The sequence below is a fragment of the Lolium perenne genome, chromosome 5 (assembly GCF_019359855.2).
Source record: "Lolium perenne isolate Kyuss_39 chromosome 5, Kyuss_2.0, whole genome shotgun sequence".
Taxonomy (NCBI): Eukaryota; Viridiplantae; Streptophyta; class Magnoliopsida; order Poales; family Poaceae; genus Lolium; species Lolium perenne.
Window position 1 is genome coordinate 204,798,895 of NC_067248.2, and position 23,703 is coordinate 204,822,597.

At 44.9% G+C, this 23,703-nt stretch overlaps 2 protein-coding genes across 2 annotated transcripts; both read left to right on the forward strand.

The window, feature by feature from the left end:
• Nucleotides 1–5,995: 5,995 nt before the first annotated feature.
• On the forward strand, nt 5,996–11,168 carry LOC127301423 (uncharacterized). Its single transcript, XM_071820277.1, has 10 exons — nt 5,996–6,555; nt 6,670–6,761; nt 6,869–6,971; nt 7,057–7,319; nt 7,637–7,768; nt 7,877–7,993; nt 8,555–8,707; nt 10,242–10,459; nt 10,531–10,684; nt 10,815–11,168. The coding sequence occupies exons 1-10, from the start codon at nt 6,000–6,002 to the stop codon at nt 11,031–11,033; spliced, it is 2,007 nt and encodes a 668-aa protein (XP_071676378.1). The 5' UTR covers nt 5,996–5,999; the 3' UTR covers nt 11,034–11,168.
• A 9,820-nt stretch (nt 11,169–20,988) lies between these two features.
• Nucleotides 20,989–22,626, forward strand: LOC127303966 (uncharacterized). Its single transcript, XM_051334681.1, has 2 exons — nt 20,989–22,141; nt 22,598–22,626. The coding sequence occupies exons 1-2, from the start codon at nt 20,989–20,991 to the stop codon at nt 22,624–22,626; spliced, it is 1,182 nt and encodes a 393-aa protein (XP_051190641.1).
• Nucleotides 22,627–23,703: the final 1,077 nt, after the last annotated feature.

Consider the following 23,703-nt stretch of genomic DNA (forward strand, 5'->3'; position numbering starts at 1 on the left):
ATTTCATTCAAAATTTTAAAGTTTGTTTAAATTTTGAATGCGAACATTTTTTCAATTTAATTTTTTTGTCAAAATTAAAAAAATTCCAATTTGAAAATTTTCGAAAATTATTTTTAAACAGAAAAATAAAACAAGAAAACAAAAAAAGAAACACTAAAAAAGAAAACAGAAGCGAAAAAATGAAACATAATAGAAAACAGAAAACAGAAAAGAAAAGGAAAAGCAAAAGGAGAAAATAAAATAAAAGGAAAAATACCTAACCGAGCCGGCCCACACCGGGTGTAGGGGTGTGCGGCGAGGTGCAGCTATTGGCATGTGTTTTTTGTGTTCACCCTAGGAACCGCGAATAAAAAAGGCTGCCTCCACCCTAGACGCGTGTCGGCATGTGTTTTTTGTGTCCACGCGGAGAAAGTCCATGTATCCAGATTTTTTTTTTTTTGAGAAAGCCTGCCTGCCTACGAATATTCTGAATGATAAACCCTTTGTTCTTCTGTAAAGGGACTTGCCTTTCGCATGATTTTAAACACATGAATACTAAAATAACAATTTGTAATATCAAGTACACACAGCTGATTATGTTCATATCAAAATTTCTTTGATAGCACCACCAATAACTTAATTCATTCCCTCCGGAAGTTTTCAATCAATAGGGGCTCTGTTGATCAAAGGAATATCATTCGGTTTTTGGAGGGTTTGAATACTTACAATTTTCCTCTTCGTAGATATATAGTTTGATTCATATGGTTGTAATCCCCAATGATTGTTTTCTAAGAATCGCTTTACACAGGAAATTTTCCATTCACTCATATCTCTTGCTTTTTTTGTTTGATTTTCACCTTTCCAACAAAAGCCCTGTAGTTTTCTAAGGATGTAGGATTCAAGATGTCATACTGCTTCCAATCCTGTTTTTCCCCATTATTGCGTTTTAAGAATTTTTCACTTGTATCATGGAGCTGGAGATCATGGTTTTGAATCATCCCCATTGCATAATGAAAAGTAAGAGAAAGGCTGCCTAGAAATACCCTTTCTCAGATCCCACAATGCGTAGGAGCTTTCAGCACTAGGTACGCCCTACTGTGTTTTAAGAATTCTGCGAATTAGAGAGGCCCTATCAATTGCCTTAGGACATACTCAAAATTACTTCTTAGGGAAAAGAATTGCTGGCTATGATGTGACATCCTTAGTTTAGTTATTTTGTTATATATTCAATCATACGAAACAAAGAAAAAACTTGCTCCCTTGGATTCACATCATTAGCAAAAATAAGAAATACGTAGAAATGCAATGCCATGTCCACTCAAAAAACTTTTATGCTTGTTGTTTGCATTAGATTTTGTTTGATTGCATATAAGAAAAACACAAGATTATTCCAAAGAGGTTTTGGAGAGGATCATATTTTTTTCAGTGAAACATAGTGAAAATACAATTCTTGTAGGACTCATCCATGCAAATTGAACGACATGGGTTACTGCATAGAAAAGAAAATTCAAGGGACTCCTTGGTACACTGTAGTTTCCAAGAAAGTTTGTAGGATTCCAACCCACAAATGATTTTTTTTCATGTGGGGTCCACTTGATTCGAAGGGGCGAGTCCTCTAGAATTCCTATGGGTTATTTTCTTACACAACAGTTCCGTCGGATTTTTAGAAGCCTCTTGCTAACTCTCCTATATGTATATGACAGTTATGATATATAAAAAATTGCACTATAGAAAATTTCTTGCATTTTTCATGTAGTGCAACCAATCAACTTCTTTTACAAATTTCCTCCGTGTTGTTTGTTTGTGTAGGATTTCACATGCCATGGTATTCCATTCTTGTGTTCTTCATATTCCTGCTCTTTTTAAATTCTAAAACTAAAGAGGCCCTAAGAGAACATTCTTTCCCGATACGACATCGTGATTAGTCCCGGATGCTTCCACACTTTCACTATTGCAAGAGTAACCGAACAACCATCACCATAACCAGGTTCATATCTTCAGAGACAACATAAAGTGCGAGATGGAGTAATTGACAGTACAGCACCATGGTTCTCAAGACAACACAAAGTGCTTTCCTGGACACACAACTATCACACTAGTGCTCGGAGTTCACATGGCCTGCACAGTTAACGGGGCGCATGAGGGGTGAACGATCATCATCACTCGATCGGCACTGCAAAGTTTATGGGGGAGTTTCGAGTCAAGAGAGTTTTGATGCAGCTTTAGAAGGCAGGCACTTGGTATTATCAGAGACTAGATCGCATGCAGATCGGGGGTAGATAGATAGAGACCTGTGCACGCTGACCACTAATCAAGTGGGGGGTTCAAGAAGAGAAGTGCCAAAGCAAGGAGCCAAAGGAGCTCAGCAGAGCTCATGGTCGACATATAAGCTACTACCTTTTCTTTCCCGTGGAAAGAATAGATGTACTGATGTACATGTGACTAGCTAACGCCGGGAACAAAAAATACCTTTGGCCGTGATGGGGATTCTGTTCTGGTAAGTTAGTGCCACGATCAGGCAAAATCATCTGGGAGCAGATCCGTCTAAACTGAACAACAAATATGGACAGTTTTCGGCAATGCATCTTTTTTTTCGAAATGGGGGAAATATCACCCCAGCTTCTGCATCCAAAGGATGTACACGGCTTTTTTTATTAGATTATTCACAAACCCTAACAAGAGCAATACAAAAGATCAAAACTCGAAGCCACCTCGCTAAACCTACCAAGGGATGAAGGGGGTGACAATTCACCAACTCATATCATCCAAAAACCAAATGCCTTCCCAGGCCGCCCAATAGCAGATGAGAAACACATCCAGTCAAGCAGACTCTCAGCATACGCCAACGCACACGCCGTAGAAGTTGCTACCGCCATCTTCCTCGACTCCATCTTCAAGAGAGATCATCGCATTGACCCTGCCAGGCCTGCCATCGATGCCGCCACGGCGCCAGACGACTCCACCATCCTGCGCGTATCCATCATACTGCATCCGTCTCGAGACACCACCGCACCATGCCATGGCGACTCGACAACGCCGACACAGCAAGAGCACACCGCTCCACCTCAGCACCACCGCCATCCGTTGTCTGCTCCAAAAACGATACCCCCAACAGGGAGAACGGCGTTGCGCGCCGCCATCGTTCGATCCGGGAGACCCGAGTCTGGGGTTTTCCCCGGAGCAGCCCAGACGAATGTAGCTGCAGGAACAATGCCTTCAACAACGATGCGACGAACAGGCACCGCCATCGTCCGCCATAACTGCAGTCAAGACCGGTTTTCACCGGCAGCCACGCCGCCGTCTGGGACTAACGCAGCTGCAGGAACAATGCCTTCAACAAGGATGCGACGAACAGGCGCCGCCATCGTCCGCCATGACTCCGGCAAGGCCGGTTTTCACCGGCAGCCACGACTCGCCGTTGGGGACTACATGCCGGATCGCGAGACCCGTCAAAATAGCCACGAAACTGGTCGATCCCCTCCGACGAAAGAGGAGACCGCCACCGCCCAAGCTTCCTCATGCTGCAGATCAGACCCAGGAGCACCGCCGACAACCAACAGGGATGCCAGAGATGCAGGTGCACACAACCCGACCAAGCCCAGATGGGCTCAGATCTGGCCCGCGTACCCGTAGCCATGGCCGTCCACCGCTGGAGATCACCGAGGAGTCCTGGCCGCCGCCGCCTGCAGCAGTGCCGTAGATGGCCGGAGCGGGCGCCGCCGCTGCGAACCAAGCCGGCGACCGAGGAGATCCGCCGCCGCCACCACGCCAAACGGGCTTTGCCCGGCGGCGCCTCCGGCAGCGGCGGCGGGCGGGGATGAGCACGGGGGAAGGGAGGACGGCCGCCGGGCTGGGGCACCCCGGTGCGGCGCGGTGCGCCGCCGCACAGGGGTGGGATGGGTTAGGTTACGGGGGGGTGGGATTGGTTCACCATAGCCGGTTCGGCAATGCATCTGTGTTCAAAGTATCTAGATCTTACAGGTCTCTTATGGGTACTGAGGACACTTCCCTGCTCTCAAATGGCTCTAGAAAGGTTCTTGTGAGCAGAAGCATAAGGTGTTTTTTCTTGCTCCTCATTCATAATAGACTGAACATATGGGCTACGCTGCAAAGGAAGAATTTCTTCGTGGAGGATTACACATGTATTATGTGTAATTGGGGTACCCTTGGAAGTTGGAAACAAGTACCCATATGTTTTTTCAGTGCCCTTTCGCCACCATTTGTTGGCAATGTTTGTGCCCTCCCTGGATTCTCCTACTTCTGTTCATATCAACGTTCAGGGGAGGTTTTTGACAGTCTGGAGACTGAGATTGGCCAGCCTTTCTTCATGGAACTAATTGTGGTGATTGCAAGCTCGATTCGGACGACATGAAACGATTTCATCTTCAAGGGTGTGCCTCTCATCAGCCTATATTGTTGCATGAAAAAGTTCTAGGATGAGTTGGCTGTATTGTTTCACAAGGCTAAGAAAAAATCATGTCATGGCATGTTAACTTTGGCGACTATATGTTCCCAACTTTAGGTTTTTCTTTCTGTCTTATGGCCTTGTTATTTTGTTTTGATTGCTAACCTCTAGCACTTAGCCTTGTAAATAACTTCTATGAAAATTTATAAAAAAAAATACACGGTGGGAAACTCATTTGATCAGCCTAAAGAAAACATGAATTTTGCACTGAAGAATACACACGGTGTCTGTCAGCCTTTGCAAACTGAACAGCAAATTAAGGTACGCACAGTATCAGCAGCTCCCAGCCATTTAAGTGCGAAAATGATAGCAGCAACCACCAATAATTCATGGTCGTTCGTTTGGTCATTTGCTCCTTTCACATGCCATCAAGGAGCCTCGTGATGAAGGAGGAGGTCCAGGTCTCGCATTCAATCTCCGATGGACAAAACGAGGAAAGTTTCGTTCCAGCTCGTGAACCGGTTGGCGCCACTTTCCAGTCAACCATGCAGTTGCGATGGTAGTGGTAGCATCTGGTATCCTTTAACTGCAAGCTTTCTTGAACCGGGGACCTTCCTCTGTGATCTGTGTACGTAGATCCTTGGATAGTCACGATGGACCAGCAGCAACCCGACGCCCCCGACACGGTGCACGTGATCTTGCTGTGTACAACTGAACCACAAGTAAATGTGCGTTCGAATGCATAGGTTAGCGAGCTCCAGTGTGCAGTGATGTATGAATTACGATCATGTACCATGTTATTTCGTTTTACCTACTGCCAATAGTGTTACACAACATATATTTATTTGAAAGTAGTTTCCTTTTTTTTAATTTTGCCAACTTAGATCATATCTTTGGATGTGCCGGGCATAAAACCGCGCACCGTTGCGGCCCTATAGTCACATTCCCTCCGACGAAGCCTAATAAATTGTCTCACACTCCTAGACCAATCTCTCTAGGCGGATCTGCTCGCCTAGAGGGAGGCGGACACCGCCTCATGCAAGGCTTAGTGGGTTGCCATGGTGAAGGAAACCTACTCGCCTAGAGGGAGGCGGACACCGCCTCATGCGAGGCTTAGTGGGTTGCCATGGTGAAGGAAACCTGCTGGGCACGCGCAATAGTGAACGCTGTGAAGGCGGGACGTCGACGTGCAGTTTATGTGTGCACACAAGTGGCGGAGGCAGATTGGCAAGCGCTCAAAGCTAGGGCCGAGAGGTGGGCCAAGACGAAGGATGTCGGCGAGGGTGGTCCCTCTCGTGGCTCGCGCGATGGCTAGACTTGGTTAGATTTGAATCTAGGTAATTTTTATTCAAGTTTGTAAAATATCTTAAACAAGAAACAAAATTTATGTTAAATATGAATTCATGTTTATTTTTTTAAGAAAAGGCTATTAGAGAATCAGGTAGAGAATCAGCAATGAACAATGCACGTATCCGCTCCAAAGTCGAGGCGCACACGGATGGTGACACCAGACAGCAGTGTTTAGTATCCCAATCACGACATGAATACACGATGCAACACGCTGTCTCCCTCTTCCAACTAATCCCCGCATAAACATTCGGCTCTACCACGCTGTATGTTCCACCCGTCTCGTCTCTGCCACCGAACCCTGATAGAAAAAAGAGCAGGTGAAGCGAGAGCGAGTCGGAACTCGGAACGGAGCCCTCCCCAACGGTCACCTCGCCGTCGTCGTCTCCAGATCGCGCTCCTCCGCCTCCGGGCCGAAGAAGTCCGGCCCCCCTCCCGCACGAGCGCCGGCAGCCGAGGCGGAGGAATCATCGCCATCACCATTAACTCCTGCTCTCCCCGCCCTCCAAAGCACCACCACCGGATCCAATCCTCCCGCTCCCGCTCCCCGAGACCCGCTCCCGCCCGCTCGCTTCCTCCGCTCCTCACGAAACCGCCGGGCCATGCGCCTGCCGCAGCGGCGATGGCGCGTAGCGGCGTGGAGGTGATCGCCAGCAGGGGCTGCTCCAGGCTGCTGCTCCCCGGGATGCAGCCCTCCGCCGCGTCCGCCGCCTCCTCCTCCTCCGTCTCCGCCTCGGTCTCCCGCGCCGCCGCCGCCGCCCGCCGCCCGGCCGGCGGCGGCCCCTTCGCCGGCCTCGTCGTCTGCGTCACCGGGCTGTCCAAAGGTGAACTCAATTCTCCTCGATTTGGCCCAGCCGCCCAGGGCTGGTTTGAAATCCTCCGTGTGCTGACAGATTCTGGTTCGTGGTTCGGGGATTTTTTTGTTTTGTTTTCTGCAGAGGCGAGGGGCCAGGTGAAGGAGGCGGCGGAGAGGCTGGGCGGCGAGTACAGCGGGAGCCTGCACCCCAAATGCACCCACCTCGTCGTGCAGATATCCTTGATTTCACAATTCACCATTCCATCAAAATCCATCCACTGTCATGTCCGTTCCTCAAAATTCAGGATACTCCCATAATTCCCTTCCTTAACGCCCCGCACAGCTTCGCCGGCCGCAAGTTCGAGCACGCGCTGAAGCACGGCCCCACCAACGGCCTCTTCGTTGTGACCCTGGGCTGGTTCGTCGACTGCGTGCGGAGGAACAGTAAGACAAGCCCCAATCCCCATCACCACTTCCTCCCCCTCTTCTCTTTTCGTCAGTTACTTATTTGATGGCGTTTCTGCTGCAGTGAGGCTGGACGAGTCCCTGTACAGCATCAGGAACATCGGGGAGAGCGGTCGGCCGCTCGGGGAGTTCAACCGGCTCGCTGGACCTCCTGTTAGCGAGAAGTCGTGCCTCCCGCCCATTGTGTTTCAGGACAAGGCGTGCTCGGACGCGACCCAGAAGCGTAGGCTCCAGGCTCATAGAGAAGAACCTGAACACGATGCGTTCGTTTTCGCGAACCACACGATCTACATTGACCCCGGGATATCTGGGGAGATGAAGAAGAAGGTATGGTCTCCATGTCGATTCCTGCTTCCTTTTCCATAATGGTTGGCACTTCGTCACAGTAAACCACAGGTTTCAGGAAGAATTTTTGTTTATCTTTTGGTTGCTTCTGTTGAAGGAGTGTCATATTACAGCACCAACTGGACAGGAGAATTTGTTAACCATTCTAAAGCGATCAGCTAAACGATGCAAAAACCATGTTCTCTGATTCTTTTTTATTGTCTCTGAACATTCACCCTTTCACTGGAACCATCTTCACACGACAATCTCATGTTAAATTGCATGAACTGTGTTTTACATAAAATGCGCCTTATCTGCAGATATCTGATGCTGCTTCTAAAGAAGGTGCAAAATTGTTGGACCACTGGTTTATCGGTTGCCATGCCACATATGTTGTCTGTGAAGATATTTCTGTCAAGAGATATGTTGGACACTCGGACAACATTGTAACAGTAAGCAATACTGAATTACTGCGATAGTATCTTCTCCCATGTTCCCATGGTAAATACTTACTTGGGACCATTGTTTTCGCTTAATACTTTCTGCTTCCAATGCTTCAGCCGCTTTGGATCTTGAAAACAGTCAAGGAAAAGAACTTGCAGCGTCTGGTCCATTTGTCTTCCGACCTAGCTAGACAGGTTGCCGTGGTTCTTGAAAATTTCCACACATCTCAAGAGGTATTATTTGCCATGTATACACTTGCAAACAAACTTGAATTTATTATTCTGCTATTCAAAATTCTCCTTTCAACAACTGGGAAAAGAGGTTCTTATATTTAGTTTCAACAAAACTAGGATCAGAATTTCTCACACCAACTATTTTACGCGTTTCCTACAGTCCTTTTTTTAGTTCAAAGCATACAAGAAAAACCAAGGCCGGGCGCAGTGGCAGAGTATCTCCACTTGTGTCCTGGAGGTCCTGGGTTCAATCAGCCTCCTTGCACAATAAAAAGCAAGGGAAAGGCTGCCTAAAATACCCTTGCACAAGATAATGTGGTCCATCTGGATGGGAATAGATGGATGTATTGATTTTTTTTTCTTTGCACACATTTTCAATTTACACTGACAAAAACAGCATATGGATAGCATTGGAGTTTCCAAAAAAATGCTTAATTTCTAAAACAGTTTGTTTTCTTATTATTTATCGTGCTTAATAATAGGTTTAGGTTTATTTTCCACATTTTGGCTCTTCATTGCTTAACTTCAAATTCGGTGACATTGGATCTTCTATTCTCTCAGAATAGAAAACTTGGGAGTGTTCCTTCTCTGAACTCAAACTCCAGCGGACTGCTTTCAAACCGAGAGGAGATAGATGAGACACATCAGGAGAGACAGAAATTTGTTGAAGTAGCAAAAAGGGATATTCGAGAGCGTCGTGTTCGTCGTATGCAGGTAAGGGCTGTTTTACCTATGCAAACCTTTTCATTATTGAACATAAATACCCAGAAAATTCATTGTTACATTTTCTTCCAGCAAAAAGGGATATTCTTTTCTTACTACTCTTGACATGATTTGAATATATGTGGAGCAGACCCGTTATATTCTTTAACATGTAAAATTTATGTTGGTAACTTCCATTAGCCCATATGCCCAGAATTACAACAGAACTACAAGCATCTGAAAAAACAGCATTCCGTGCCCAGTTTTATTACTGTTTCTTTGTCTAAGCTAGCAACTAATCTGCACACTGGGATCTTCTCACCAGCTCATTTCCTGCGCATTAACTATCTTATTTCTTGTGAGTTCTGAGTTCTGACTAGTGTGACTATTAGGGGATGCTGGTACCACCCTTGTTCGTTATGGGAAAAACACCAAGGACCCGTTCGGGAACACTCCGGCTCCCAGCTTCTCTAGCGGAGTGAGTGGAGCTTTACGAACGCGGCAGCTTCGCGGATCGGAAACGAGCGAGCGGAACAGCTTCTAGTGCAAAAATGCGGAGCGAGTATTCCTAGGATCCACAGAATAGGGAATAGCGGAGCAGCTGGTATTTACATCAAATGCCACCGATAAGTGATGGAATCGGTATTTGTCTGTCCTTCATCCTCTCCCTCGTCAATCCCGAACAGAAAGAATAGCAGCTGAGCCATAGAAGCTCTTCTCCGATTCAACCCATGCCACCGTCTGATTCACGCCCTCCGCCGCTGGAACGAATCCGCCGGAGACCGAATCGAAGTTCTAGCTGCTCGTACCACATCCTACCTGCCGCCAGGAGCTCGTGGCCCGCACGAATCGAGTTGGTGTCGCCAGCCAGGAGCTCAGCGTCGTCGTTAGGATCTTTGCCAACGCTGCCTCAAGGTCCCAGGCTGCCACAACGAGGCCCCTTCCGCCAATTCCATGCATCCACAGTGAAGCCCATCTACCTATAGTGCTTCCACCGGACTGTACAGGCTTTTAACCACCCAAACAGGCTCTATCTGCCTGGATTGGGATGGTAGCCCATCCTCTCACGGAGCGGAGCGCCCTGAACGCTGCAGGCTCCTCGTATATATCGGGCAGAGCTAGAATCTTTCAGCTGAGTGGAGCGAAGGGATGGCACGGAGTGGTGGGTTGCGAACAGGCCCTAACATGAGAGTATGTTAAAAATATGCTACGCGTTGGCGTACTCTCGAAAAAAAACATGAGAGTATGTTATAGAAAAACAGTCAGAAACAAAGAATTTGCTGATACCATTTATCATTTCATATTTTCATTTGATGTACTCCCTCTGTTCACTAATGTAAGACCATTTAGATATTTCAAAGTGGACTAGATACAGATTAAAATGAGTGACCAAAATGAGTGAATCTACAAAAAGCTAAAAGGTCTTACATTAGTGAACGGAGGGAGTAGTTAATGTTACTTTGTACTCCCAGTTCCATATGTTTTCATATTTGGTTCTTCTACATGAAACATTTTGATGAATATCTATATTATCGTTTTAAGCTAGTCATGTGAAGTGCCAATCCATCCGCTCACACCTGCCACACTTCTGGATTCAATCTGCTGGACAATATCTGAGCCAACTACATCGGCATCTATTTATACGGATTCGGCGTGGTCTGATGATGCCAATGAGCAGCAAAGCACCACTTATTTTGATGCAGATGGGGATGGAAAGGATCGAGACCAATCAGCTGATAATCTGTCCCGCCCGCTAAGAGAAAGGTAATAAATTCTTGGAATCAACCAAAAACCTTCTGAACCTTCTTCCTAATAGGTCCATTTTGTTCTTTCAGTGAGAGAAGTGAGGTAATATTTAAGAACCATTTCTTTACCATACTCTTCCCCCTGGATCGCTTTGGCGAGCTTGGACCTTCCTCGAGGAATTTCTTTAGCAATGGTGGCTTTACACGTGCAGAAATATTGGATCACATCTACAATTTCTACCAGGTATATTGTCGTAAACCAGTCCGGAAGTTATCGGAACACTGCAAGTTCAGAGTAGTGCATATTTTTAGTGTATAAATTTCTTCTTACACTATATCTGCTTCATCCAATAAAAGATGTCCTCTTTGTGCAGGAGAACATGTCAGTCGACGAGATAAATGTGGCCCTGCACACAGATTCACGGCACGCTGATCGACTCCGCTCCCTGTACGCAAGTGCTGAATCTGTAGAAAAGGGTTTTGTAGCATTCAAAAGAATTGATTTCTTGGGGAGCCGGAGAAGTTTTGAGGCACTAAAGCGCCTTAACAGAGAGAACAACAGCAATGTATATGAGCTTGTGATTAGGGCATGAGCGGCACCCATACTCGGTGCCATTTAGTCATATTTATTTGTTGATTACAGGTTAAAAATGGTGTATCATGTCCATGCATGGAGAATAAAATTGTAGAGAAATAACATGCAGCTTTACGAAAAGGGTTCTGTGGTAGGATTTTGTGCATTTCATCCTTGGAACCTCGCAACATCATACAAGTAAAACCATTGCCTCTGTTTCAAATTATAAGACGTTTTGAAAGGCTAAAACAGACATCCAAACGTCTATTTGAAATTACAAGACGTTTCTGGAACTTAAAATGTATATACACAAATTAGTGGGGAAATCCACTTTGGCTCATAGGAGCATATGAACCCATTGTGTGAATGTACATTTTGAAGTGTCAAAAAATTCTAAAATAAATTTTTGCATGTACATCTAGCCATTTTATGTTCGTACATAAGTTTTTAGAAAATAATAATTTTTTATGTGTCTCCTGTAAAATAGACAAATTTTTATGCTCCAACACGACTAAGTATAGTATATTTTTTTTGTCTTTTTTGTACGTGCCACATAAAATGTTGTTTTTCCGCAAAAATTTGTGTACGAACATAGAATATCATGATGTACAACAAAAAATTTATGTCAGAATTTTTTTACATTTTAACAATTGTTTTTTAATTATTTTGTATAATGGGAGCAAATGCTCCTATGAGCCAAAACGCCTCCTCTCAAACTAGTGGTGATATATTGTTAAATGCAGATTCTAGTTGACCATGAAATTTATAGTTCAGAATAGGGATCATAGATTGTGAAGTCTCGTCTGAGCTAGAACATATTATCAGAAGTGACATATCGGCTGCAGTGCACTATAATATCAGCTTATACAATAGGGACTCGCAAATAAATTTATGGTCAGCAACGATTGAACGTTACCTTGTCGCCGGGAAGAGACTATCGAGGGCTAAATTTGTGGAACCAATGCGTCTGCACGGACAGGCCGTGGACAGCGCGTGTCCGCCACGTGTGCCGCGGGCCTGCATAGAAGCGACCCAATGGCAGAAGGCTGATTGGCGGCAGCAACCAAGCCATCAAAGCTGCCGCTGCCTTGCCTAACCTTCTGGCATTGATGCCGAAGGCGCAGGAACAATGCGCGCGCATTGATGACCAGGGCTATTTCAACTGCCTCGAGCCTGTCGGCCAGTCTCACTCCCACGGCCCGTGCCATTGCCAGAGATCGGACTCCCCAATCGTCGGAGAAGAAGCTGCTGAAGTGGATAAAGAAGACTGCCAATGACCACAGGGCTGGGTCCTCTTTCGGCCGCGGGCGCCGCCAGGATTCTCTGCCTCGGTGCCCGCCCCCGCCTTCTGCTTCCACCCCCACAGTCGGCGTCGTTCGTCGGTCCACAAGCTGCGGTGGCGGCGCCTCCGCTTCCTCGTCCGCAGCAGTCGGGCCGCCGCAACAGGCGGTAGGTGCCGGTGCAGGAGGCACATCGGCGGTGGGCACAAGGCTGCCACCAGGATGTCTCCCTGCCACATAGGTGTCACCTGAACAGGGAGGCTCCTCATGCCACCTCCTCCTGCGGAGTGGCCGGCGCTGCGCGAGGAGATGCGCCGCCACATTGAGCGGCTTCTTCTAGCGCAGTGATACGAGCCAGTCTACCAGCGGGAGGACTTCTGGCGCGCTTTCCTTGCCTGGGAGCACGAGGCGCGCCGAACGATCCGTAGTAAGCAGGATTTCCAGCCCGGCGAGGCCACCCCAGACAGTGAGGACGAGGATGAGGAGGAAGACGGCGAGGACGACGACGAGATGGAGGACGTGGCCCTCCCGCCACTGTGAAGTGATGGCGTGTATTTCACACGTTCGTTGGGCAACCCCAAGAGGAAGGTATGATGCGCACAGCAGCAAGTTTTCCCTCAGAAAGAAACCAAGGTTTATCGAACCAGGAGGAGCCAAGAAGCACGTTGAAGGTTGATGGCGGCGGGATGTAGTGCGGCGCAACACCAGAGATTCCGGCGCCAACGTGGAACCTGCACAACACAACCAAAGTACTTTGCCCCAACGAAACAGTGAGGTTGTCAATCTCACCGGCTTGCTGTAACAAAGGATTAACCGTATTGTGTGGAAGATGATTGTTTGCAGAAAACAGTAGAACAAAGATTGCAAGAGATTGTATTTCAGTAAAGAGAATTGGACCGGGGTCCACAGTTCACTAGAGGTGTCTCTCCCATAAGACGAACAGCATGTTGGGTGAACAAATTACAGTTGGGCAATTGACAAATAAAGAGAGCATGACCATGCACATACATATCATGATGAGTATAGTGAGATTTAATTGGGCATTACGACAAAGTACATAGACCGTCATCCAACTGCATCTATGCCTAAAAAGTCCACCTTCAGGTTATCATCCGAACCCCCTCCAGTATTAAGTTGCTAACAACAGACAATTGCATTAAGTATTGCGCGTAATGTAACTAGTGACTACATCCTTGAACATAGCACTAATGTTTTATCCCTAGTGGCAACAAGACATCCATAACCTTAGTGGTTCTTGTCACTCCTCCAGTTCACGAGGCATGAACCCACTATCGAGCATAAATACTCCCTCTTGGAGTTACTAGCATCAACTTGGCCAGAGCATCTACTAATAACGGAGAGCATGCAAGATCATAAACAACACATAAGCATAGCTTTGATAATCAACATAACAAGTATTCTCTATTCATCGGATCCCAACAAACGCAACATATAGAATTACAGATAGATGATCTTGATCATGTTAGGCAGCTCACAAGATCCGACATTGATAGCACACTGGGGAGAAGACACCCATCTCGCTACTGCTATGGACCCAGAGTCCAGGGGTAGACTACTCACACAACACACCGCAGGCGACCATGGCGGCGTCGAGCCCTCCGGGGAGATGATTCCCCTCTCCGGCAGGGTGCCGGAGGCGATCTCTGGATCCCCGAGATGGGATCGGCGGCGGCGGCGTCTGGAAGGTTTTCCGTATCGTGGTTCTCACACTGGGGTTTCGTCACGGAGACTTTTTATAGGCGAAAGGGCAGGTCAAGAGGCGGCACGGGGCCCCACACCACAGGGCCGCGCGGCCAAGGGGGGGGCCGCGCCGCCCTAGGGTGTGGCCCCTCCGTGGCCCCTCTTCGTCTCTCCTTCGGACTTCTGGAAGCTTCGTGAGAAAATAGGCCCCTGGGTTTTGATTTCGTCCAATTCCGAGAATATTTCCTTACTAGGATTTCTGAAACCAAAAACAATGAAAACAAAGAATCGGCACTTCAGCATCTTGTTAATAGGTTAGTTCCAGAAAATGCACGAATATGACATAAAGTGTGCATAAAACATGTAGATAACATCAATAATGTGGCATGGAACATAAGAAATTATCGATACGTCGGAGACGTATCAGCATCCCCAAGCTTAGTTCTGCTCGTCCCGAGCAGGTAAAACGATAACACAGATAATTTCTGGAGTGACATGCCATCATAATCTTGATCATACTATTTGTAAAGCATATGTAGTGAATGCAGCGATCAAAACAATGTATATGACATGAGTAAACAAGTGAATCATAAAGCAAAGACTTTTCATGAATAGCACTTCAAGACAAGCATCAATAAGTCTTGCATAAGAGTTAACTCATAAAGCAATAATTCAAAGTAAAGGTATTGAAGCAACACAAAAGAAGATTAAGTTTCAGCGGTTGCTTTCAACTTGTAACATGTATATCTCATGGATATTGTCAACATAGAGTAATATAATAAGTGCAATAAGCAAGTATGTAGAAATCAATGCATAGTTCACACAAGTGTTTGCTTCTTGAGGTGGAGAGAGATAGGTGAACTGACTCAACATTGAAAGTAAAAGAATGGTCCTCCATAGAGGAAAAGCATCGATTGCTATATTTGTGCTAGAGCTTTGATTTTGAAAACATGAAACAATTTTGTCAACGGTAGTAATAAAGCTTATGTATCATGTAAATTATATCTTACAAGTTGCAAGCCTCATGCATAGTATACTAATAGTGCCCGCACCTTGTCCTAATTAGCTTGGACTACCGGATCATCACAATGCATTGTTTTTACCAAGTGTCACAAAGGGGTACCTCTATGCCGCATGTACAAAGGTCTAAGGAGAAAGCTCGCATTGGATTTCTCGCTATTGATTATTCTTCAACTTAGACATCCATACCGGGACAACATAGACAACAGATAATGGACTCCTCTTTTATGCATAAGCATATAACAACAATTAATAATTTTCTCATTTGAGATTTGAGGATTGTTGTCCAAAACTGAAACTTCCACCATGGAACATGGCTTTAGTTAGCGGCCCAATGTTCTTCTCTAACATATGCATGCTTAACCCTATGGTGGTAGATCTCTCTTACTTCAGACAAGACGAACATGCATAGCAACTCACATGAAATTCAACAAAGAGTAGTTGATGGCGTCCCCAGTAAACATGGTTATCGCACAACAAGCAACTTAATAAGAGATAAAGTGCATAATTACATATTCAATACCACAATAGTTTAAAGCTATTTGTCCCATGAGCTATATATTGCAAAGGTGAATGATGGAATTTTAAAGGTAGCACTCAAGCAATTTACTTTGGAATGGCGGAAAATACCATGTAGTAGGTAGGTATGGTGGACACAAATGGCATAGTGGTTGGCTCAAGTATTTTGGATGCATGAGAAGTATTCCCTCTCGATACAAGGTTTAGGCTAGCAAGGCTTATTTGAAACAAACACAAGGATGAACCGGTGCAGCAAAACTCACATAAAAGACATATTGAAAACATTATAAGACTCTACACCGTCTTCCTTGTTGTTCAAACTCAATACTAGAAATTATCTAGACCTTAGAGAAACCAAATATGCAAACCAAATTTCAGCATGCTCTATGTATTTCTTCATTAATGGGTGCAAAGCATATGATGCAAGAGCTTAATCATGAGCACAACAATTGCCAAGTATCACATTACCCAAGACATTTATAGCAATTACTACATGTATCATTTTCCAATTCCAACCATATAACAATTTAACGAAGGAGAAACTTCGCCATGAATACTATGAGTAGAAACCAAGGACATACTTGTCCATATGCTACAGCGGAGCGTGTCTCTCTCCCATAAAGTGAATGCTAGGATCCATTTTATTCAAACAAAACAAAAAAAAACAAACCGACGCTCCAAGAAAAAGCACATAAGATGTGATGGAATAAAAATATAGTTTAAGCGCAGGAACCTGATAATGTTGTCGATGAAGAAGGGGATGCCTTGGGCATCCCCAAGCTTAGACGCTTGAGTCTTCTTGATATATGCAGGGGTGAACCACCGGGTGCATCCCCAAGCTTAGAGCTTTCACTCTCCTTGATCATGTTGCATCATACTCCTCTCTTGATCCTTGAAAACTTCCTCCACACCAAACTCGAAACAACTCATTAGAGGGTTAGTGCACATTATAAATTGACATATTCAGAGGTGACACAATCATTCTTAACACTTCTGGACATTGCATAATGCTACTGGACATTAGTGGATCAAAGAAATTCATCCAACATAGCGAAAGAGGCAATGCGAAATAAAAAGCAGAATCTGTCAAAACAGAACAGTTCGTATTGACGAATTTTAAAATGGCACCAGACTTGCTCAAATGAAAATGCTCAAATTGAATGAAAGTTGCGTACATATCTGAGGATCATGCACGTAAATTGGCTTAATTTTCTGAGTTACCTACAGGGAGGTGGACCCAGATTCGTGACAGCAAAGAAATCTGGAACTGTGCAGTAATCCAAATCTAGTACTTACTTTTCTATCAACGGCTTAACTTGGCACAACAAAACACAAAACTAAGATAAGGAGAGGTTGCTACAGTAGTAAACAACTTCCAAGACACAAAATAAAAACAAAGTACTGTAGGTAAAAACATGGGTTGTCTCCCATAAGCGCTTTTCTTTAACGCCTTTCAGCTAGGCGCAGAAAGTGTGTATCAAGTATTATCAAGAGATGAAGTGTCAACATCATAATTTGTTCTCATGATAGAATCAAAAGGTACCTTCATTCTCTTTCTAGGGAAGTGTTCCATACCTTTCTTGAGAGGAAATTGATATTTTATATTACCTTCCTTCATATCAATGATAGCACCAACAGTTCGAAGAAAAGGTCTTCCCAATATAATGGGGCAAGATGCATTCTCAGCGGGGTGTGGAGTTTTCTCAACTAGGCATAGTATATTGGATACATAAGTTTCAGCATCTCCCTTTTCATTAGTCTTAGGCGTGCTACTCTCATCAAACAAATTTTCAGGAACTAGCCAAGCATAGTTATTTTCTAATGCATCATTCATAGCTAAGAGCTTACATGGTATTGGTGCTTTTATCTCCCCTCCATCATCAATATTATTAGTGTATCTTATTCTATCCATATCCATCTTTTCAAGGAGACTAACAAAATTAGTAGGAGAACCAAGCATATTAAACTTAGCAAACACCTTTCTAGCTTCTCTTGCTAGACCACCAAATTCTCTAAGAAGGGTTTCTAGTACAAAATCTTTCTTTTCCCCTTCTTCCATATCGCCAAGTGTGAAGAACATGTGTTGGATTATAGGATTAAGATTAACAAATTTAGTTTCCAACAGGCGAACTAAATGTGCAGCAGCAATTTCATAAGTAGGCGCAAGGTCTACCAAGTGTCTATCTTCAAAATTTTCAATAGTACTAACATGATTGAAAAATTCTTCTATATTATTTCTCCCAACTATAGACCCACGTCCTACCGGTATGTCTTTTGTGGTAAAATTAAAAGGAAACATGATGAAATAAGTAAAGTAAATGCAAGTAAACTAATTTTTTTGTGTTTTTGATATAGCAAACAAGATAGCAAGTAAAGTAAAACTAGCAACTAATTTTTTTGTATTTTGATTTAGTGCAGCAAACAAAGTAGTAAATAAAACTAAGCAAGACAAAAACAAAGTAAAGAGATTGAGAAGTGGAGACTCCCCTTGCAGCGTGTCTTGATCTCCACGGCAACGGCGCCGAGAAAATATGCTTGATGGCGTGTATTTCACACGTTCGTTGGGCAACCCCAAGAGGAAGGTATGATGCGCACAGCAGCAAGTTTCCCTCAGAAAGAAACCAAGGTTTATCGAACCAGGAGGAGCCAAGAAGCACGTTGAAGGTTGATGGCGGCGGGATGTAGTGCGGCGCAACACCAGAGATTCCGGCGCCAACGTGGAACCTGCACAACACAACCAAAGTACTTTGCCCCAACGAAACAGTGAGGTTGTCAATCTCACCGGCTTGCTGTAACAAAGGATTAACCGTATTGTGTGGAAGATGATTGTTTGCAGAAAACAGTAGAACAGTATTGCAGTAGATTGTATTTCAGTAAAGAGAATTGGACCCGGGTCCACAGTTCACTAGAGGTGTCTCTCCCATAAGACGAACAGCATGTTGGGTGAACAAATTACAGTTGGGCAATTGACAAATAAAGAGAGCATGACCATGCACATACATATCATGATGAGTATAGTGAGATTTAATTGGGCATTACGACAAAGTACATAGACCGTCATCCAACTGCATCTATGCCTAAAAAGTCCACCTTCAGGTTATCATCCGAACCCCTTCCAGTATTAAGTTGCTAACAACAGACAATTGCATTAAGTATTGCGCGTAATGTAACTAGTGACTACATCCTTGAACATAGCACTAATGTTTTATCCCTAGTGGCAACAGCACATCCATAACCTTAGTGGTTCTTGTCACTCCTCCAGATTCACGGAGGCATGAACCCACTATCGAGCATAAATACTCCCTCTTGGAGTTACTAGCATCAACTTGGCCAGAGCATCTACTAATAACGGAGAGCATGCAAGATCATAAACAACACATAAGCATAGCTTTGATAATCAACATAACAATTATTCTCTATTCATCGGATCCCAACAAACGCAACATATAGAATTACAGATAGATGATCTTGATCATGTTAGGCAGCTCACAAGATCCGACAATGATAGCACAATGGGGAGAAGACAACCATCTAGCTACTGCTATGGACCCATAGTCCAGGGGTAGACTACTCACACATCACACCGGAGGCGACCATGGCGGCGTAGAGTCCTCCGGGAGATGATTCCCCTCTCCGGCAGGGTGCCGGAGGCGATCTCCTGGATCCCCCGAGATGGGATCGGCGGCGGCGGCGTCTCTGGAAGGTTTTCCGTATCGTGGTTCTCAGTACTGGGGTTTTCGTCACGGAGACTTTTTATAGGCGAAAGGGCAGGTCAAGAGGCGGCACGGGGGCCCCACACCACAGGGCCGCGCGGCCAAGGGGGGGGGCCGCGCCGCCCTAGGGTGTGGCCCCTCCGTGGCCCCTCTTCGTCTCTCCTTCGGACTTCTGGAAGCTTCGTGAGAAAATAGGCCCCTGGGCTTTGATTTCGTCCAATTCCGAGAATATTTCCTTACTAGGATTTCTGAAACCAAAAACAGCAGAAAACAAAGAATCGGCACTTCGGCATCTTGTTAATAGGTTAGTTCCAGAAAATGCACGAATATGACATAAAGTGTGCATAAAACATGTAGATAACATCAATAATGTGGCATGGAACATAAGAAATTATCGATACGTCGGAGACGTATCATGAAGCTGGAGGCGCTCGTCCCCGACAACCACAAGGAGGAGGCGGCCACGGCCACCGCCTTGGAGTAGTCGAGGTCGACGAGGAGGCCAAGTGGTCTTGGCCTAGGCTGGAGGACGTCTTACAGCTCATGGCTATGGTGGCGGAGCACGTCGCATTGCTACCACCGCCACCACCACTGTCCTCGCACGCGCCACCGCAGGCCGCGTGGCACGGCAATATGGTGTCGCCCCCTCCGCAGTACTACGCACCGCCAACCACTCCACCACAGTACGTGCATCCGCCGCTGCAGTACGTGTCGCAGCCGCGGGAGGTCCCAGATTGGGCGCAACAACTGATGGCATCCTGGCCGTTCATTGACCTCGTCTCCAACGACAAAGAAGATGGCGGCGCTGGAAAACTAGGGTTTTCTTTTTTAAAAACTATGTAAATTATTTCTGAATGAACTATATTTCTATCGAATTTTCGGCTTTTAAAATCCTATTCAAAAATGTTTGACGAAGCATCGCTGGGCACACTGTTCTGGCCGGCCGGACCGCGAGACGCATTGGGCCGTTGAAGATGCCCTTAAACTTCATTGTAATTCCTCCGGTTTAAAATAATTGCCCAAAATAAAAAATATCTACACATTAAAACTAGAATATCTATTTTTTAACAATTATTTTAACGAGAAAACCAGGCATCGCCTAGTATCACCACTAGCTTGTTTTATGCACAAATAAGTAGCATTGTTAGTATCACACCTAACAAACGAAATGCAAAAGCTAGAAAAATCTCTCCTGAATCACTTGGCATACTGGCATCAGTTTTCCGATCGATTTTCACCTTTAGCATTGCATATATTAACTACTTCTTCCGATCTATATTACTACCTCTGTTCGGTTTTAATTGACGCATGGACATATATATGACAGATGGACTAGATGTGGTTCTGAGCAAAGTCAATTAAATACGAACGAATGGAGTACTTATGTAGATATATTTTGTTCATATTAGCGACAAGCAATATAAATTGAAGTGAGTGGCTGAATGTACCCTATCCCTAGCAAGGACAGCTCCATCTCTAATTGCTAGTGCATCCATTATAGGAGCTAGCAACATCGGAAATGCTGAATCGCTAGCAACATGCTCAAACCTTGGCTCTGGTACCAGACCGATACCTCCTGCCACACGTCTTCAGCTCCGGTTCTTTTTCTTTTTTGCAAACTTAAGCGATCCCGTTGGAAAACGTCCGTCTCTTATATAGTACCAAGCTCCACCTGATATTAATTCTTCGCGTTATTATACCCTAGGTAGCGTCAGAAAAAGCTTCTCCAGCCCTAGCCGTGATGAGCCGCCGCCTTTCCTCGCCGGTGCCGGTGCCCCCGCTGGAAAACCATGACATCCTGGAGGAGATCCTCCTCCGCCTCCCCCCGCAGCCTTCCTCCCTCCCCCGAGCCTCCCTCGTAAGCAAGAGCTGGCGAAGCATCATCTCCGACCCTCGATTCCTCGGCCGCTTCCGCAAGCACCACCAGAAACAGCCTTTGCTCGGCTTCTTCTCAGGGCATTTTAACAAAACACCCATCTTCACTCCGGCCCTTGACTCGCCTGACCGCATCCCTGCCGCCCGCTTCACCGTGCCGCACGGTCCTGGCCCCCATGAGTACTGGCGCTTCATGGGATGCCGCCACGGCCTCGCCGTCCTGATCAATGACTATCAGCGCGAGGTCATCGTGTGGGATCCTCTCACCGGGCAGCAGCGCCGCGTGCCTTTTCCGCTAGGCTCCCACAACAACGAAAGGGGGAGTGTGTGGCATTGGCGCGCCACGGTGCTGTGCGCTGACACCAAAGATGGGCATGTTCATGGTGATTGCATCTCAAGCCCGTTTAAATTGGTGTTGGTGCGCAATGGATACATGGAATCGTTCATGCAATCGTTCGCCTGCCTCTATGAATCGGTGTCTGGTGTATGGGGAAATATTGTCTCAACAGTGAACACTCATGAGATTCATCCAATATGTCCCAACATCCTTGTCGGGAATGCGCTTTACTGGCCGCTTTGGGCAGGTGATAGCCTCGTGTTTGATACTAAAAAACAAACCCTTGGTGTGATCCAGAAACCGGCAGACGCTCGTAGTATTACCGGCTTCCGGTCCTTTCAGCTCTTGCGGACAAGTGATGATAGTGGCCTTGGCCTTGCAGTGATATCGAACTTGTGCATCCTGTTATGGAAGAGACAATCACAATGCGATGGTGTTGCCGGATGGGTCCTGCTGCAGAAATCCATTCAACTAGAGGGCCTTTTCCCACCGGGAGAACCTTACATCTACAAGGGGGTGAGGGTGGCAGGGTATGATGAAGACTCAAATGTGATTGTTCTCTCTACATATGTTGGAGACTTCATGTTCCAACTTGACTTGACACGGTTTAGAACTATTTCTGAAAGAGGAGATTGCTGGAGCAACAAGATCCATTATCCGTACAGAAATTTCTATAAAGCAGGTAATTTTACCTCGTGTGTCACAAGATTAACTACAATTACCATTGGTGTATGTTTGCTGTATTAACTTTAGTGTGATTAAGGATCGTCTATATATATAATTAGTTCATTTCTTATCAGCCTGGTGATCTAATGGCAGATTGTCAATATAATTATGTATTGATATACTATCTGTGAAAGAACATAGTAAAACTATCGAATTTGTGAAATATATAATCGATTAGCACATTTAGAAACTTAAAAATAGTTATGTATTTCCAATAAATACATGTGATCTAGCTTGATACTGGCCATTTTTTAAAAACGCATTTATTTTTCTTTCTATTAAAAATAACCAATGTTTAAAATAGCCAGCTACAGGATATAGCCGCGGCCTCCCAAAACAGCTATAACCCGGCTATAGCCTGGCTATAGCCGGCTATTTAAGGACTTTGATACCTTTTAGCGGGCTAATGCAGTTAGCCGCACCATGCGGGAAAGGCTATAGCCCGGCTATAGCCGGCTATTTTAAACTATGAAAATAACACGAACTCTTCAAATTCGAAATGTACTATGTAATGCTTATTTTCTCAGTAATATTGTTCGATCTGTATTCATATCTTTTATGGACCCATTGGGAATATTTGGTACATATTATCACCTAAATAATTCTAGAAGAATGCATTTTCTCTGAAAATCTAAGCAAGTAAGCAATCTTAACATGCCTTAGTAAATGATTATCATAATACTTTTGCACCTATCAATGGATGTTGCTTCTCTTTGACTCAAGGGAAAATTTTCTTCATGACACCGTTATTTTTCATCATTTTCTAAAACACATTGTCCGGTTGTGTCTTTTCCAGGTGCCATTACAATTTTGTGACACATTTGCCAGAACACACCACTGTCCAAAAATGGAAAATTTTGCACCTTTGGCTTGTATGACCATGCTATGACTGGTTTTGAAGACAAATTGTAAAATTCTCCATTTTTAGTCAGGTGGTGTGTTCTGATAAATGTGTCACAAAATTGTAATGATACCTGGCAAAGACACAAACGGATGGTGTGTTTTGGCAACGCCGGAAAATAACGGTGTCTTGTAGCAAATTTTTCCTTGACTCAACTTATCTTTGAATTTTTGTTGGTTTTATTAAACATATTCTGCATGTAGGGAGGCGAGTTGGGTGGAAATGGTTGGAGCCGAACTCATGAGATCTGTTAATGTGCTCTCCTGATTATATAAGTGAGGTGATTTTATCTTTTCACGATGTGTATCTTTCTACATTGGTTTCTTTATTTATAAGATGATGCAAACAAAAAAAGTTTCTTGTGTATAAATTTTGTTAGTTCATAAATTGTCTAGTTATTCCATTTCTAAAAAAAACATGCATTTTATTTTCGCAACGTGCCTTTGCGTAAATACTGGACGTCCTTGCTTTGCACTCTGTGAGTGTATCATGTGCATCTGATACTGAAAATAAATCACGGATGACTTGATAATCTAGGAAATCAGTATCGGTCTCAGATGGAGGCATTGATTCACTGATTTTGTAGGTTGTAAAGCGATGATGTGTAATTGTGTGCA